The sequence below is a fragment of the Hemicordylus capensis genome, chromosome 5 (genome assembly GCF_027244095.1).
Source record: "Hemicordylus capensis ecotype Gifberg chromosome 5, rHemCap1.1.pri, whole genome shotgun sequence".
Lineage (NCBI taxonomy): Eukaryota > Metazoa > Chordata > Lepidosauria > Squamata > Cordylidae > Hemicordylus > Hemicordylus capensis.
The window spans coordinates 196,820,965-196,835,586 of NC_069661.1; the positions used below are offsets into that span (position 1 = coordinate 196,820,965).

At 42.9% G+C, this 14,622-nt stretch overlaps 1 protein-coding gene across 21 annotated transcripts in view; it reads right to left on the reverse strand.

The window, feature by feature from the left end:
• The window catches only part of PPFIA2 (PTPRF interacting protein alpha 2), a 461,781-nt gene that overhangs the window by 162,105 nt on the left and 285,054 nt on the right, over positions 1-14,622 (reverse strand). For all 21 annotated transcript variants that reach the window (XR_008307767.1, XM_053251926.1, XM_053251924.1 and 18 more), the window contains 2 exons: positions 13,856-14,020; positions 9,536-9,610 (listed from right to left, as the gene is read on the reverse strand). Coding sequence is in view for 20 of the 21 variants with exons in the window: in XM_053251926.1 (XP_053107901.1) it covers positions 9,536-9,610; positions 13,856-14,020 (240 nt within the window). In the remaining variant the exon portion in view is untranslated. The remainder of the gene's footprint in view (positions 1-9,535; positions 9,611-13,855; positions 14,021-14,622) is intronic.

A 14,622-nucleotide genomic window follows, 5' to 3' on the forward strand; every position in this document is an offset into this window, starting at 1 on the left:
AACCTTAACCAGATGGTGGTCCATCCATGACAAAGGGGAGATCGTAGGAGTCCCCACCCACGGAACACCACCCTGATCAGAGTAAAAGACCAAATCAAGTGTGTGACCTGCAATATGTGTTGATCCAGAGACCGCTTGGGATAGGCCCATAGTTGTCATGGCCGCTATGAACTCCTGATCTGCCCTGGACAAATTGGTCCCGAAATGAGCATTGAAGTCCCCCAGCACCAAAAGTCTGTGAGACCTTATATAGGTTTGCTCTGGACCATCTTGCTGATACTTACCTACATAGGAGGTGATAAAACATGTCAAGTTCAGTGAAATGAATTTATTCATATATTTGTGAATTTATTTTTATATTCCAGACTTTCACAAACAAGCTTTAATTGCCTCCCCTAGTACTTTAATAATTGTAATGCAAATTAATGCAGTGTTAATGAAAACTTGCAATGTAATATATGCTGTTTCAGTGTGATAGGAAGCTAAAGCAAGGCTGCTCTGGATCTTTTGGAATCCTGATGTAGAGATGTGAACACACAATAATTTCCCACTAATGAGTTGAACATTATTCTCTCTCAGCTAAATGCTGAAATTTAAACCAAAGAGATAGCTTTAATAAGGAAGATACCTATATTTCCCATTCTTAGCTATAGCTGTTGACGTCTTCACCCATTACTTCTTTAACAGCACAAATATGGTATCCTAGTTATGAAAAGGCAATCAAAATATTTTCAACCGTACACAAAAACTACATGGCAGTAATGATGGTTCATACAGCATTACAACTAGTGCAAACTGCACTTTGAGAAAACAAAAGACAGAAGAAGAAAAGGCCTTTCAGAATTACAAAAACTGGCTTATAATGTTCCTTTCAGGAATCACAATATCCTTTCATAGTCTCTTTCAGGGGAAGGAAGATAGATATAGCATTTTTTTCCAAATAAGTTTCTTCATCTCTGTTCAACTCTTTAAAAACAGAAAGCCCAGATTTGTAGCAAAGGCTTTCCTAGCAGAACAGTGAAATAAAATCTCATTTAAAAGAAACCATTGTTCATAACACAACTGCTAACTGCACCTCGGATGTGTAGTTCTACCCAGGCTTTGAAACTGGTTCACAAATCCTGGTTAGAGATAAATCGTGACTAGCATTAACTTGAACACAAACATTCTATACAACAGTTAATGCTAACAAGAGGAGGAAGGGGAAATTTGTATAGAAAAGAAAAGAGGAGAGAGAGCATACAAACCTAGGGTCTCCTTCCAGTCTTTAACCATAGGGAATATTACATTACATTACCAGCCCTATGCACTGTTTAGGAAGGTGGTAGTAATAATGACTAGATATAAAAATTCATAAGCTTGAATCTTAGCTAGACTTTACCATATTTATATTTACAAAAATTTATTTAATTGTGTTTAAGAGGATCTTCAAAATCCCTCCTTGGAACTGCATATCTAAAATCTATGGTTCACATACTGATTAATGTCACATACATGTAAGAACATTCTTGCATGTATGCAATGTTAATCAGTATGTGAGAGTGAGTGTTCACAATATAAATTTCAAATGACAAAGTACACATAGAATATAACAAGTTATAAAAAGGTGTAATTATGATCAGTTAATCTAATTGGTCCAAAGCTTTTTCTGTTGTGGGGAAAATCCTCTGGAATCTTGCCCTCCTGTTTGATCCAGCCCCTTGCTTTCATCCTTCTATCTGAGTTGATAAGTCAAAATGCAACAAGGGTGCGTGCTCAAATAAGCTTTTATTTATTTCATGATCATGAAAGGCAAAAGTACAGGTCAGAAAGTCTGGCAAGTACTGTGCACCGAAGCTGCACAGTTGGCCAGTTTATATAGGTTTCAAGTAAGCAAGCATATCAGTAAAACAATTAATACATGTCATTGGTGATTAAACATACGCATTCCAGAGGTTCCACTTAGAATCTGGGAAGATGAGTTACTACTTGGCCTTACTCCCTATCGGTATCTTGGTGCCAAGGATGTTTCTTTTTGCTGAGTGAGGGATTTGGCTAATGCACTAGTTGCATACCTGTGTTATCTATCTCCTGACAGGTTCTGGCATTTGTTATCTTCTGGCTGATGGGCCTCTCATCTCACATTCTTGAGAGGGCCCCCACATTCCTGGTTTGAACACTTCTCCTGACTGAACAATTTTCTTTGTTTCCAGCCTAGTGGCTCTTTGTGCTGTTCAGCAGCCTAAACTTTGAATCAAACTCTTATACACTTATTTGTAGGCCTGGATTAAACAATTCCAATCAAACAATTCCATATCAGTTCCACATCATGCCCAACTGACCCAGAACTGAGATCAAATAAATCTGTTTTCTCTACTTCCCAACTATCTGCTTACTAAAGAATAGTAGTAGAATCTTATGTGTAATCTTGAGGCAATACCAAGCAGCAAACAGCTCCAGTGCTCAGATAAGAGCCCATGTTATAGGGCCAGAAAAAACTAGTGACAGCTTTTAGGCTAGAGTTAGGTATAAGCTTTCTTCAGGGAATTCCTGCAAATGATACCTCTACCTCAGAGTAGATCAGGGATGCATCAGTGGCCAGAGAATGCTGACTGGTGATGAGGTGACAGCTAGTGTGTTTCACACCCTAGTTCAATGTGTATATTTTTGGCTGGCAGTAGCCCCTTATGAGTATCTCTGAATTATCTCTGCATCTCATTTTTCTCCCAGGAACCCAAGATGAAAGAAATAACCTGGACTAACTGTTGATGTGGTTTTGGCTTACCTATTCTACTGGACAGAGCACATATATGCCAGCTGAAGTTATTCAGAACAGTTCTTTATTTTTGCAAGAAGATTGTTGCAAGCCCAGCCTTTGACTTACTTCTTAGGCTGTCTCCCATTCTGGCAGCTTGCAAGAACAATCTTGCTTAGTTGCAGCAGCAAAACTGTGTTATATGCCTTCAGGCCATTACTGATGACAATCATGGATACTGATTGTTAAGAAGAAAGGGGTGCTGAGCCTAGGATGGGTAAGGAAAGTGGAAGACAAGAGTGGCATGTGTCTAGGGATACATAAATATTTCCAGTGAGTACAGTATTGCCAATAGGGTTCTAGCAGAGTGACTGTAAATGGAACATAAGTAACGGGACAAAGTTCAGAGAGGGCAACTCAAAGACTCTACAAATATTGTCTGAACATTATTACATTACATTACATGGCATTTCACCTATGCACTCTCTCCGCAGAAGATCAAAGCCATACATCACAGCTGAATTAAATTACCAGCAAAGGACAATGAAGAACTACATTAAGCAAAATTTTACCCAAGTAGAAGCACAGCATATATACACAAAGGTTCAAACAGCTGTAGCTTACTATCTTGTTCCTGAGTATGTCACAAAAGGCTTACTGTGAAGGCTTTTCAGGAGAGCACTGTTTAGGAGCATAGATTTTGAAAAAGAATATTGTGACTGGCAGAATCTGAAGGTGGCTTAAGAACTTTTGGGTGTACTTCAAATTATCCTTAAACACGCATGCATGATTTGATTTAACAAATCATATTTTGCTGAACATAAGCACTTGATAGGAACAAAGGAAGCTGCCATATACTGAGTCAGACCCTTGGTCCATCTAGCTCAGTATTGTCTACACAGACTGGCAGCAGCTTCTCCAAGGTTTCAGGCAGGAATCTCTCTCAGCCCTGTCTTGGAGATGCTACCAGGGAGGGAACTTGGAACCTTCTGCTCTTCCCAGAGCAGCTCCATCCCCTAAGGGGAATATCTGACAGTGCTCACACATCAAGTCTCCCTCATATGCAGCCAGGGCAGACCCTGCTTAGCTAAGAGGACAAGTCATGCTTGCTACCACAAGACCAGGTACTTATCTTTATGCCTCACAAAGTATAAACAAAGGATTAACAGGAAGAAGCTTGTTGACTACTGTGGCGTGTCCGCTCCGCTGTGCTACCAAGTGTGATGGATCCCACCTCTATGACACCACATGTGGAGGAGCTGTTACTGGTCCCACCAGCCCTATGATATCTGTACTTTACTTCTGCCACCAAGTAGACTTTTCTTTTATATGCTGTGTCTATTAAAACAGCCCTTACACCTATGCTGTCATTCAAAAACAAAACCTCATTAGAGTGCAAAGCCTTATAGGTGTGGGGTGGGGTAGAGAGACAATCATACAGGCTTCCCACCTTTAAATGCAACAAGAAGGTTTTACTTTGGGAAAAATATTAGTCAATTTAAAACAATAGCTTTTTGGTTTCTTTAAACAGCAGGATCTTTAGAAAACAAAACAGTTGCCATTAGAGCATAAATGAATAAAAGGGTGGAAAAAACGCATCCAATTAAACTATCTAAACTGGTCTCTAGCTCAGAGTCCTTTTACATTTACCTCAGCCTTTGTAGCAATTTGGCTTGTTCCTGGTGCAGTCTCAGGTCTTGGCCACTTTCACAGTCTTGGGGTTCAATCCAGCTTTTTTCTTCAGTGATTTCAGCCCTTTTCAGTGAGTCTCTACTCTCTTTAAGTGATTTCAGTTCTTGCTAGAGCCACAGCACTGATTCTCCCAGTCTGTGCTAGCAATTTTTCAGCTGGACTCAGTTCTTTCTCTTGGTCTGGACTCAGCTCCCCAACATGCACCTTCTTGACTGCACTGATTGTCCTTCTTCCAACTCTCCCTTGACTTGAACACTCTGATCTCTAAACTGAACTCTGACTATCTGCTAAAACAGCTTCTCACACACACACACACACACACACACACACACACACACACACACACACACACACACTTTTTCTCTAACCATTTTTTAAACAACCCAATTAGCACAACTTAAATTGGTTGCAAAATGCAACCAATTCTATCAAAGCTCCCTTTCCCTCCAAAATAACTCATTACAGTGCATCGTTTAAAACTGAATCTTGCTTAAGCAAAAGCCATGAACATTTGACCTTGCCAGTTTTTCCAACACAGTAAGAATGTGTACAAATTGATTTTTTTATTCAATTTGTGCCCAAAACAAATCACCCCTGATTTGTTTTGTATCCAAATCTACCCCCTCCAAATCACCCCAGATTCATTTTGTATTTGTTTTGATTCAATTCAGTTCTGGACCAACTTGGATGACTTAACAAGGTCCTAGGGGCACCAAATTAGGGTGGTAGGTAGGTACCCATGGGTGCCACCTACCACCCAAATTTCAAGGCAGTGGTACACATGGTTGATTTTTAATGATTTTTAAAGTTTTTACTGATTTTGAACATTTCTGCCATAGGAAACAAAGGACCAGGTCTCACGATCAGTGAGACCCGTTTTAACCTGTGAGCGGGAAGAGCGGGCTAAGCCTGCTCTCCCAGGGAGCCCTGGGCGGCCGGATCAGCCGCCCACACGATGGAGCAGGCGGGGGTGGGGGGAGCAGGGGCCACACGGCCCCCACAAGCCCCAGTATGCCCCGCGCGAGCGCACAGGGCATACTGGGGAGACCCCCGAGCCAGGAGGCAGCTTTTTGCCTCCCGTCCAGGGGTCTACTCGTGAGTAGGTGCGCCGCGAAGCTGCATCGCGGCTACTCACGATGGTAAAAAGCAGGTTTGCTGGAGCACTCACTCCGCAAACTTGCTTTTTACCAAGGGTGCTCAAGTGGGTTTGCCGCTCAAGAACCACCGGGCTCGGCTGCGAGCCCGGTGGTTCTTACGGTCACCAGAAATCGGGCTAGCCTCTGCTAGCCCAATTTTTGCTGATCATGAGAAGCGCCCCAAAGGGGATTTGAAGTTGCCATATCCTAACCCTAAAATGGATCCCCAGCTTTCTTTTTCTTTTTTTAAAAGCTAAGCTCTAGCCCTTGTGGACGTGGAGTGATGGAGCAAAATGTCCAGTCATTATTTTTCAAGTGTTTGATTCTCTGATGTATAACTTTTCCTCATAATGAATCCCTATGAGGATTCATTGCACACCTTCATTTCTTCTATGATTTTGACTGTCACTGGACAGTGCCAACTGTCAACTGCCATGTGACAACTACACACACACACCCCAACACATACACTGAGGTACTCAGTTTATTTTTTCAGTATTTTTGAAGTGTTTAGAATCTTTGACGTCTTCATTACACACCTTCATTTCTTCTGTTCATTTTGACCCCACTGCTTTGCAGGTGAAGGTGTGGAATTAGTGGCATCCCATGTTCCAACTACCCCACAAGCCACTGGGTACTCAGTTTATATTTTAGGAATATTTGAGGTGTTTAGACTCACTGGTGTGTAATGAATCCTCATAGGGATTCATTATGAGGAAAGGTTATTTGACACCAAAGAGCCTAAACATTTGAAAAAAAATCCTAGAACATAAACTGAGCAGTACCCCACTGTCTTACGGGTGGGAGTGGGGTGTAGTTGGCACATGGCAGTTGACAGCTGGCACTGTCGAAAAGACAGTCAAAATGAATAGAAGAAATGAAGGTGTGTAATAAATCCTCATAGGGATTCATGGAGGAAAGTTATTATACACGAAAGAATCCAAACGCTTGAAAAAATAGTGACCACACATTTTGCATAACTCCACTTCTACAAGGGTTAGAGCTTAGATTTTTTTAAAAATGAAAGCTGGGAATCGGGGGGAATTAAAAGGAGGGATCCGAATCTCGAATCAATTCAAATCTAATCAGGCATGATTCAATTTGTACCTGAATCTAGCACATCTCTACAACACAGAGAGGCTCTCTACACAAGCAGTGTGGAAAACCGAGGACAGTTTGGCGGGGATAGCGGGCTTGGCCTGCTCTCTCCGCAGATGATCATGCCGCTAGCCCTGGACAGCCAGATCAGCTGCCCACATGATAACCAGCTCTGTCATGGAGCCGGTTGTGGGGACAGGGATTGGGGACTGCCTGGCCCCCAGAAGTCTCAGAATGCCCCTCATTAATGTGTGGGGCATTCTAGGGAGAACCCTGTGCTGGGAGGCTTGTTGGAGCTTCCCAGTCAGGGGTCTCCTCGTGAGTCACTGTGCCGAAGAGCCGCGCCGTGGTGACTCATGATCAGGGAAACGGGGTTAGCAGAGCGCTCGCTCCGCTAACCTCATTTAACGTGTGTGGGGGTATATTTAGAGAGGTTTGCTACTGGGGGCTGCACGGATCCCAATGCAGCACACGACTGCTGGAAAGTGGGCTGGGCTCCCTTAGCCCGCTTTCCAGCAGTCGTGAGAATAGCCCCAGAAACTTGCAAGGAATTTTGCACAGACAATCCTATTTACAGAAAGAAGCATTTTAGGAATATTAATGCAATAAATACAATTCATTTACAATACAAGGGCTTATTTACAAAACCAAGAGGTCTAGGCCTCATTCCTCCACAACCACCACGGTTCATATGTCTCATCCAATCAATAATGAAAATATGCATTTAATTAGGGATATGTGAAATTCCCCTGGCAAATGTCATTGCCTTCTTTTAACATGTTTTACTTTTTTCAAAGTTTCTCCGGTATTTCTCACTGGTAGAAACCTACTAGCACATGGAGCTGTACAGGTTTGGGGAAGAGCTTTCCTTCAGTGATAGAGAGGATATTCTCATGAGCGAGCAAAACCAGGCTAAGGGAGTTTTGCTTGCCCGTGAGAACCAGTGGGATTGAGGGTGAGCCCAGTTGCTCCACGGCGGAAAGCCTGCCTACCTAGCCACCCCCTTAAATGAGGTTAATGTAGCGAGTGCTCTGTTCACCTCATTAAAATGACTGTGTGTCAGCCATGGCTGCTTGCAGCCACAGTAGGCACACTCGGGTAAGGGAGGAGGGGGATCCCAGAAATGCACAACACACTTGTGTGGTGCATTACTGGCACTCGGGGTGGGGTGGGGCACAGTGGCACTTTCCTTCACCCAATCTCCGGAGCTGCCAGGCGAGGTGCAGGTGGACAGCAGGAGAGCCGCTGCTCGTCTGGGTGGGTAAACTGCCTGCCCAGAGCCCGAAGGACGATTGTCTGGGGGAGGTAAGTGCTTTCAGGCTTCCTTCCCGCAAAAGAGGATAGCCCTTCCCACTTGATCATGGGAAGAGCTTCAGAGACTTTGTCCTAGCCCAGAACAGGATATAGTGACATTATGCTGAGACATTGTGGGTAATGGCAATTCCAGTAACCATAGCACTCAGAGCACTGTATTGCCTGCCACCTCCTGGTATGTCTGCCAGGACCCACCCACAAAGGAAGACCAGATGTAGAAGAGAACCCACAGGAGGGCAGTTTGCCCAGTTACTCTCAAACCTGGAACTGGCCCTGCAGTTGTCTTCCCACCTTTGATAAGTAGAATATATGGGGCTGGCAGGGAGGGACCACAAAGCCTAGTGTGCCATAAGGCCTCTAGGCCCCTCAGAATATCCAGTGATGTCATACACTGTGCAAAGGAGTCTGAAGGTTACCATTCTCTGCTTCTACTCTCGTGTTGCAGTTAAGGCTAAAAAATCTCACCAGTTAAGAGTTGTGATCTCTACAAGACACATAGATCGTCATTTATTTATATGAAGTAATACTTAGGAAAACAGCATACTTATGAAAATAGCAATAAATGTTTGTGTTAATTGCTAGTAGTGTTGGCAACAATTTTAACAAAAATGGGATAGGAGAAGCATGTAATCTGCTACTGTGATCTACTGCAGGAAGATGAAATGAAAATCCCATACTAAAAATTACATCGAGGCAGTTATGAGGGATCAAAGTTTCATGAAGAGAAAAATTTCAAAAACACACAGAAAGATGTAGTTGCTTAGCAAAAATAGGCTTCAAACATTGGATACTCAGCAGGGTATTGTTTTAACATATATTTCAAATCATTGGTAGCCTGCAGATGTGGAGAAAGAGAAAAATAGTAAACCTGGCATGCAACAATTTCTATTAATTTCCCCTGCTCCTGTTCCATTATTTTCTGTCGTGCCTTTATACCTGGATTTTGTCTTTGGTTAAGAAATCAGAAACTCCACTGGAACAATAACAGAAACATCTTCAAGCCATAATATATATGCTTATTAATATGTACAGAACCAGTACAGCAAAAAGAAACACAATATTTTTTTTAAAAAAAATGCTAATAAAGGACAGCTTTCTAACAGTAATGAAAGAATGCCCCAGGTCATATGTTTGTTGGGACAGCAATGTTGCTCACATGACAGAGGAACACTCTCATTCCCTCCCCTCTGCCAGGTGAAGGGGTGGACTCAGGGGCGAAGTTTATGTGGTTCTTCTCCCTGCCCACCTCAAAAGACGTAGGGAGAATTTCCATGAATATTTCATCTTATTCCTCTAGATGTTTTCCTTCTGGTGTCAGAGATGGTGGGCAAGCTCACTTCTCTACCACATGTGAGGGCTTCACTGCAGTGAATATATTAAACTATGGGCTAGCTAAAGCTAGGCTTTTCAAGTAGAACATCACTGTCACAATTATTTCCCTTTCTTGTGTTCATAAACCTTCTGCCATCCCAAAGGCACAGGGCACTGAACAGCATAAGGCAGAAAAGAAAAGAAAACATGAGACACCAAGTATGATATGTCAAGAAAAATATATATTTACCTCCTGATTAGCAGCTGCTAGTTCCTCTTCAAGTGCTGAGACTCGTTCTAAAGAAACCCTCAGTCGTTCCCTTACCTAGAACCAAAAGAAAAGTGCAGTGATATGATTTCTCCTAGTCTTTGAGATATATATAATTCAATAGCGGACACCCTCCCCCCGCCTAACTCCCAGATTTCAGTATCAGTCCCATATCTGCATTCAGTTAGGTCCTCAATAGGTAGAGAAACAAGACTCATGGTTGTAACTTCTATAGTATTCCAAAAAAATGTAGAGCCCTTTCTCACAACTGGAGAAAGGGCTCAAAAGGGGCGAGGGGAGGAAGCCTTCAAAAGCTTACCTCTCCTGCAGATAGATGATCCTCTCAAAGATTCTGGGCATGGAGATCGCGTGCCTAGCCTTGCAGCTGCCTCCTGGGGCAGTGTGGAGGCTGCGTGCAAGCAGCCAGGGCTGGCAGATGATTAAAAAATGTGGCTAAGAGAGGCTGGCCTCTTTGCGGGGTTTGCCACGATGCTGCAACTGGGAGCCGTGCAGCTCCCAGCAGTTCTTACAATCAGTAAAGACCGGGCTTGGCTTTCCTAGCCCAGTTTAGGCTGATAGTAAGAACAGCCTTGTACTTTAAAAGTAGCCTAGAAACCGTGGAGACTGAACACACATACCCATTGGTGGATGTGATTATGACATCATCAACCTGCTTCCCCAGTTACTGTGACTAGACTAAATGTGCAACTTATTCTGTTGAGTTTTACTCGCTCTTCTTTTCATAACTTTGCTGCCAGCTGACAGTCAGCAAAATCCTGTCAGGCTATTAAAGTGAGTAAATGGAAGTCTTTTCGTGTCTGATCAATAGCGGCTAGCCTAAGTCATCCAATGAAGACAAGGCAAAGCCCAGATGGGAACTTGGTATGCAGTTTTTAAAGGCATAAGGGAAGTTTTCACGATCAACATTAGGGCAGGAATCGTCTCATATCCTAATTTGGGAACAGGGCACACTCCTGATTTCCAGTTGTGTGTTAGATAAAAGCAAGGTTGGAGGCAGAGAGCTTGATCATCAGTCAAAACCCCAGCTGGGCAGAATGATATTCCTGCCTACCTCATTCACAAGCTGGGGTTGAAATGTGGATAGGGTGTGCTCATCCTATCCAGCTGGGGCTTCCTGCCTCAGATGTGTTTTCATCTAACACATGATCAAAAATTAGGAGCATGCCCAACTCCTGAATTATGGTAGGAGGCTATTCAGAGGGAGCCCCTGGTTCTGGTACAACTTCCCCCATGACTACTGCCCAGATCATTAAGGCCATTGAGAACCTGGACAGGAGAATGAAAGTCCTCAAGTCCTCAATGGCCTTAATGGGCAGTTTCAGAGGTGGTCGTGGGGGAAGTTGTGCCAGAACCAGGGTCCAAAGTACTCTGACAGTTCAGGCCCTGACAGAACTGACAACCCAGGCCAAAGGCCCACAAGAGGAGCAACTCCGCAATAACTATCCATGCCTGAGAGTTAGCCCCCCTGCAGGGCCAATACTTCTGATGCAGCCAGTTGCACTGCAGCTGGTTTTCTAGGATCCCCAAGCTTGGTTCCCCCAGTTCAGGAGCAAAGGGCCCTCTCCCCACCCACCTGGGAGGAGATTGTTGCAAGTTTGTTGAACCAGGTGACAAGGCCCCAAGGGGGATGGGCACTGGGCTGCCCTGACCAGGCATGAGGCCACGCCAGCCTCTTTCCAGGTATTGCTTTGGTCAGCAGCTGGGCCTATGGGTCTGCCTGGACCAACTCTTCAGGGCTGGGGGCCAGGAGCATCTCCCTGGGCGGCAGCCTTCCAAGGCTTAACCATAGTGGCACTGACAGATGGACCAGGACAAGCAGCTGAGGCACAGGTGTCAGGAGAGCCACTGAGCTGGGCACCACCACCATTTGCGCCATTTGTGTCACAGGCAGCCACAGACCTGGATGCAGCATTCCCAGCAGGATCTCCTTAGGTACTCAGCAGAGGATATGCAACTGAAGGCAAAGCCCTACCAGGCTCCAGCTAACATGGGGTTGGAGAATGGCGACATCATAGGCATCTGAGGGGCCAGCCCGGGTACCCTCCAGCCAATGTTGAGGGTGATACAGCAGGCCCTTGCCCTAGATTGGGGCAATTGTTCCTTGGTCTATAATCTATACATGGAAGTGGCTGCCCTCCTGGGCTATCACCTTCAGCAGGCCTCCAAGGAGAAAATCTAGAAGAGGTGTACATGGGCTTGTTATCACTGCTATTCAGGGATCCCAAGCCATTAGTAAGCCACCTTAAGTGGCACAGCGGGGAAATGCTTGACTAACAAGCAGAAGGTTGCCGGTTTGAATCCCTGCTGCTACTATATTGGGCAGCAGCAATATAGGAAGATGCTGAAAGGCATCATCTCATACTGTGCAGGAGGAGGCAATGGTAAACCCCTCCTGTATTCTACCAAAGAAAACCACAGGGCTCTGTGGGCACCTGGAGTCGGAACCAACTTGATGGCACACTTTACTTTACAAGCCAAGATGGAATCTTGAACATGGTGCCAAAGGAGATAGAGAAATTCAATCACCCGAAAGCAGAACATAACTGGAATATCTGCTTGTCCAGTTATACAATCGACATGGTAGTGGTCTTACAGGTGCAACCATAATGGGCACTTGCCCTGGTGAAATACCAGGATGTTATCCACATGGCACACAATTCTTTCATGGGGCTCTCATTGGCCAACTATTATGAGATTTTCAGAATGTAGCCACGTGCTGCTCCTGTGGTGGTTTCCCATAATTGTTTGTGTGTGCCTCTTTCTTGCTCTCAACACAATTAATTCAACTGGGAAAGCAGGACAATGATGTTGTAACTGTATCAGCCAGTGGGAAGAACACACAGAAGTGATAATGCAAATACTCCACCACAGGTTCAACACGCATCACTCGCTTACTAATCCATCTCAAGTCACTCAAAAAGACAAGAAAATCAGCCCTAAAGTTTAAGAGTTTAAAAACACAGAACTTACTATATGTAGTGGTTTCTGATAAATTACTTGCTTACAGTTCAAATTCAGTACACATTCATTAAACATATCTAAGAAAACAATGCACCACCACTACCCTAATGGTTTGTTTTTAGCAGTTTCAAATACTGCAAAGTGAAATTAGACTGTAAACCATACTAATCTTCAAAAGCTCTTGCTAGTAATACTGCATTATGTAAGTCCTGACTACAACTGAGAGGTTGCTAAGTTTAGCAGCAAAAGGAAGCTCAAAGCTACCAGGGACGTTTAAAGTATCATTTGAACATGTTTCCATAGCATTTATCTCAAAAGAATATTACTCACCTCTTAATAAGCATAACCAAAACGTTCAGCTTCATTTTAAAAAAGAGTACAGTAGGGTGATTTTCATATCACCTGGAACTTTTGTGTCAAAATGTTATAATTAATGATTCAGGCACAATAGAGACTACCATACTCAAAACAATCTAGGAATCAATTCTTCTAGACTGTAACTAATATTTCCATGACATTTCTTTTAGAAAGGAAGATAATGGGAATTTTTATCTGAAGTATCCCTAATTCAGATTACTATCTCCAACTCCAGCTAGGGACACTACACAAGGAGAAGCAGCTTTCCCACAATTTGCATGGGGGAACTGGGTACACTAATTGATTTCTTTTTGTGATCCAGCAGCTAGGCTGTGTGCACACAGAGCCCTTTAATAAAGGTTGAAATTTGAACAGTAGAGGAAGCATGGGGCGGGATTCAGTCCCTCCTATACTTCATTTCCTGCTAAACAGCTGAGAGTTGGAATTTCAATTGTTTTGAAAGGGATTCATATGTGCATCTCTAGATCAGAGTGAAGATGTTTCATTCAACTGGAGGGGCATATGAGCTTTAGTAACTAGATTACTGATTTGGGGCCAAAACCATAAGGTTCCAAAGGGGTACAAATATATTAATAGGAATGAGGAACTTTTTATAGGGGGCATTGCCCTTTTAAGGAGTAACATAAATGCCAGACAAGTGCATCACTGACCTGAATGGAGTATGTTTGAGTACATTAGTTCCCACTATGAAGACTTTTAACAGAGAGGTTAAATATGTAGGAGCTTTTGGTGAGCACAAAAGCTCCTCTACATGGCAGCTGCTCATGTGACATGAAAATCAGCATTCAGCTTGATGCCTCTCTAATCACAGTAAAAGATCAGGCAATGGTATCCAAGCAAGGTTGTTAGCATATACATCATGAAGCAGAGGGAACTACCGTTGAATTTTCATCAGAATCATGGTAAAGCAGGATAAAAAGTAAGCTTATTTCCATACTGTACCTTTTCATCTAAAGCCTTGTGATGTTCAAACAAAGATTTTAAAGCTTTCAGAACCTCAACTTCACTGGAAACTCCAGAGGGGGACTGTGCTTGTCGTTTCACCACTGTCATCCTCAGTGACCTTTCATGTCTCGAAACAAGGCACTCCAAATGTTCCAGTAACAGCTGTTGGGTCCAATATAAAAGAAAGTTAGCTCATTTGCACCTAAAGGTTACTGGCACTATAAATTCTAAAGCATATAGCACAAAATGGTAATGACATTGGCAGCTTTCACTGTATTTGAAGGCTTATGATGACTTTCTCTGACAGTTTCCATGGTATCATTGCAGAAAACATAAAGGCAAATAAAATATAAATGTAATTAATATCTATTGAACTCTCATGCAATTTTTTTTAGAGAGCAATTTGTTCTATTCACCTTTATTGTATTCCAATAAAGATAATGTAGTATATTAAAATACAGTTAAATTGAAAGCCACCAAAATAGCCAGACTAAACTAAGAAACCACATAGTGCAGTATGTAACTGAAGTAGGAATAAATGACCTAACAACATTTTTTCTTTTATATTAGAAAAGGCCTGCAAAAAGAAACATGTTTTATTAATATTTTGATTTATTATATTTCATAAAAATGTATACAGAATAATTGATTGCAGTTGCATATCTTCAATTAACCATTTCCACATCACCTTTTGAGTCATTAATATCTTTAGTGAATAACTAAAGAGAGAGCAATCCCAGCATTCTGTTTTACACTGTCTGAGC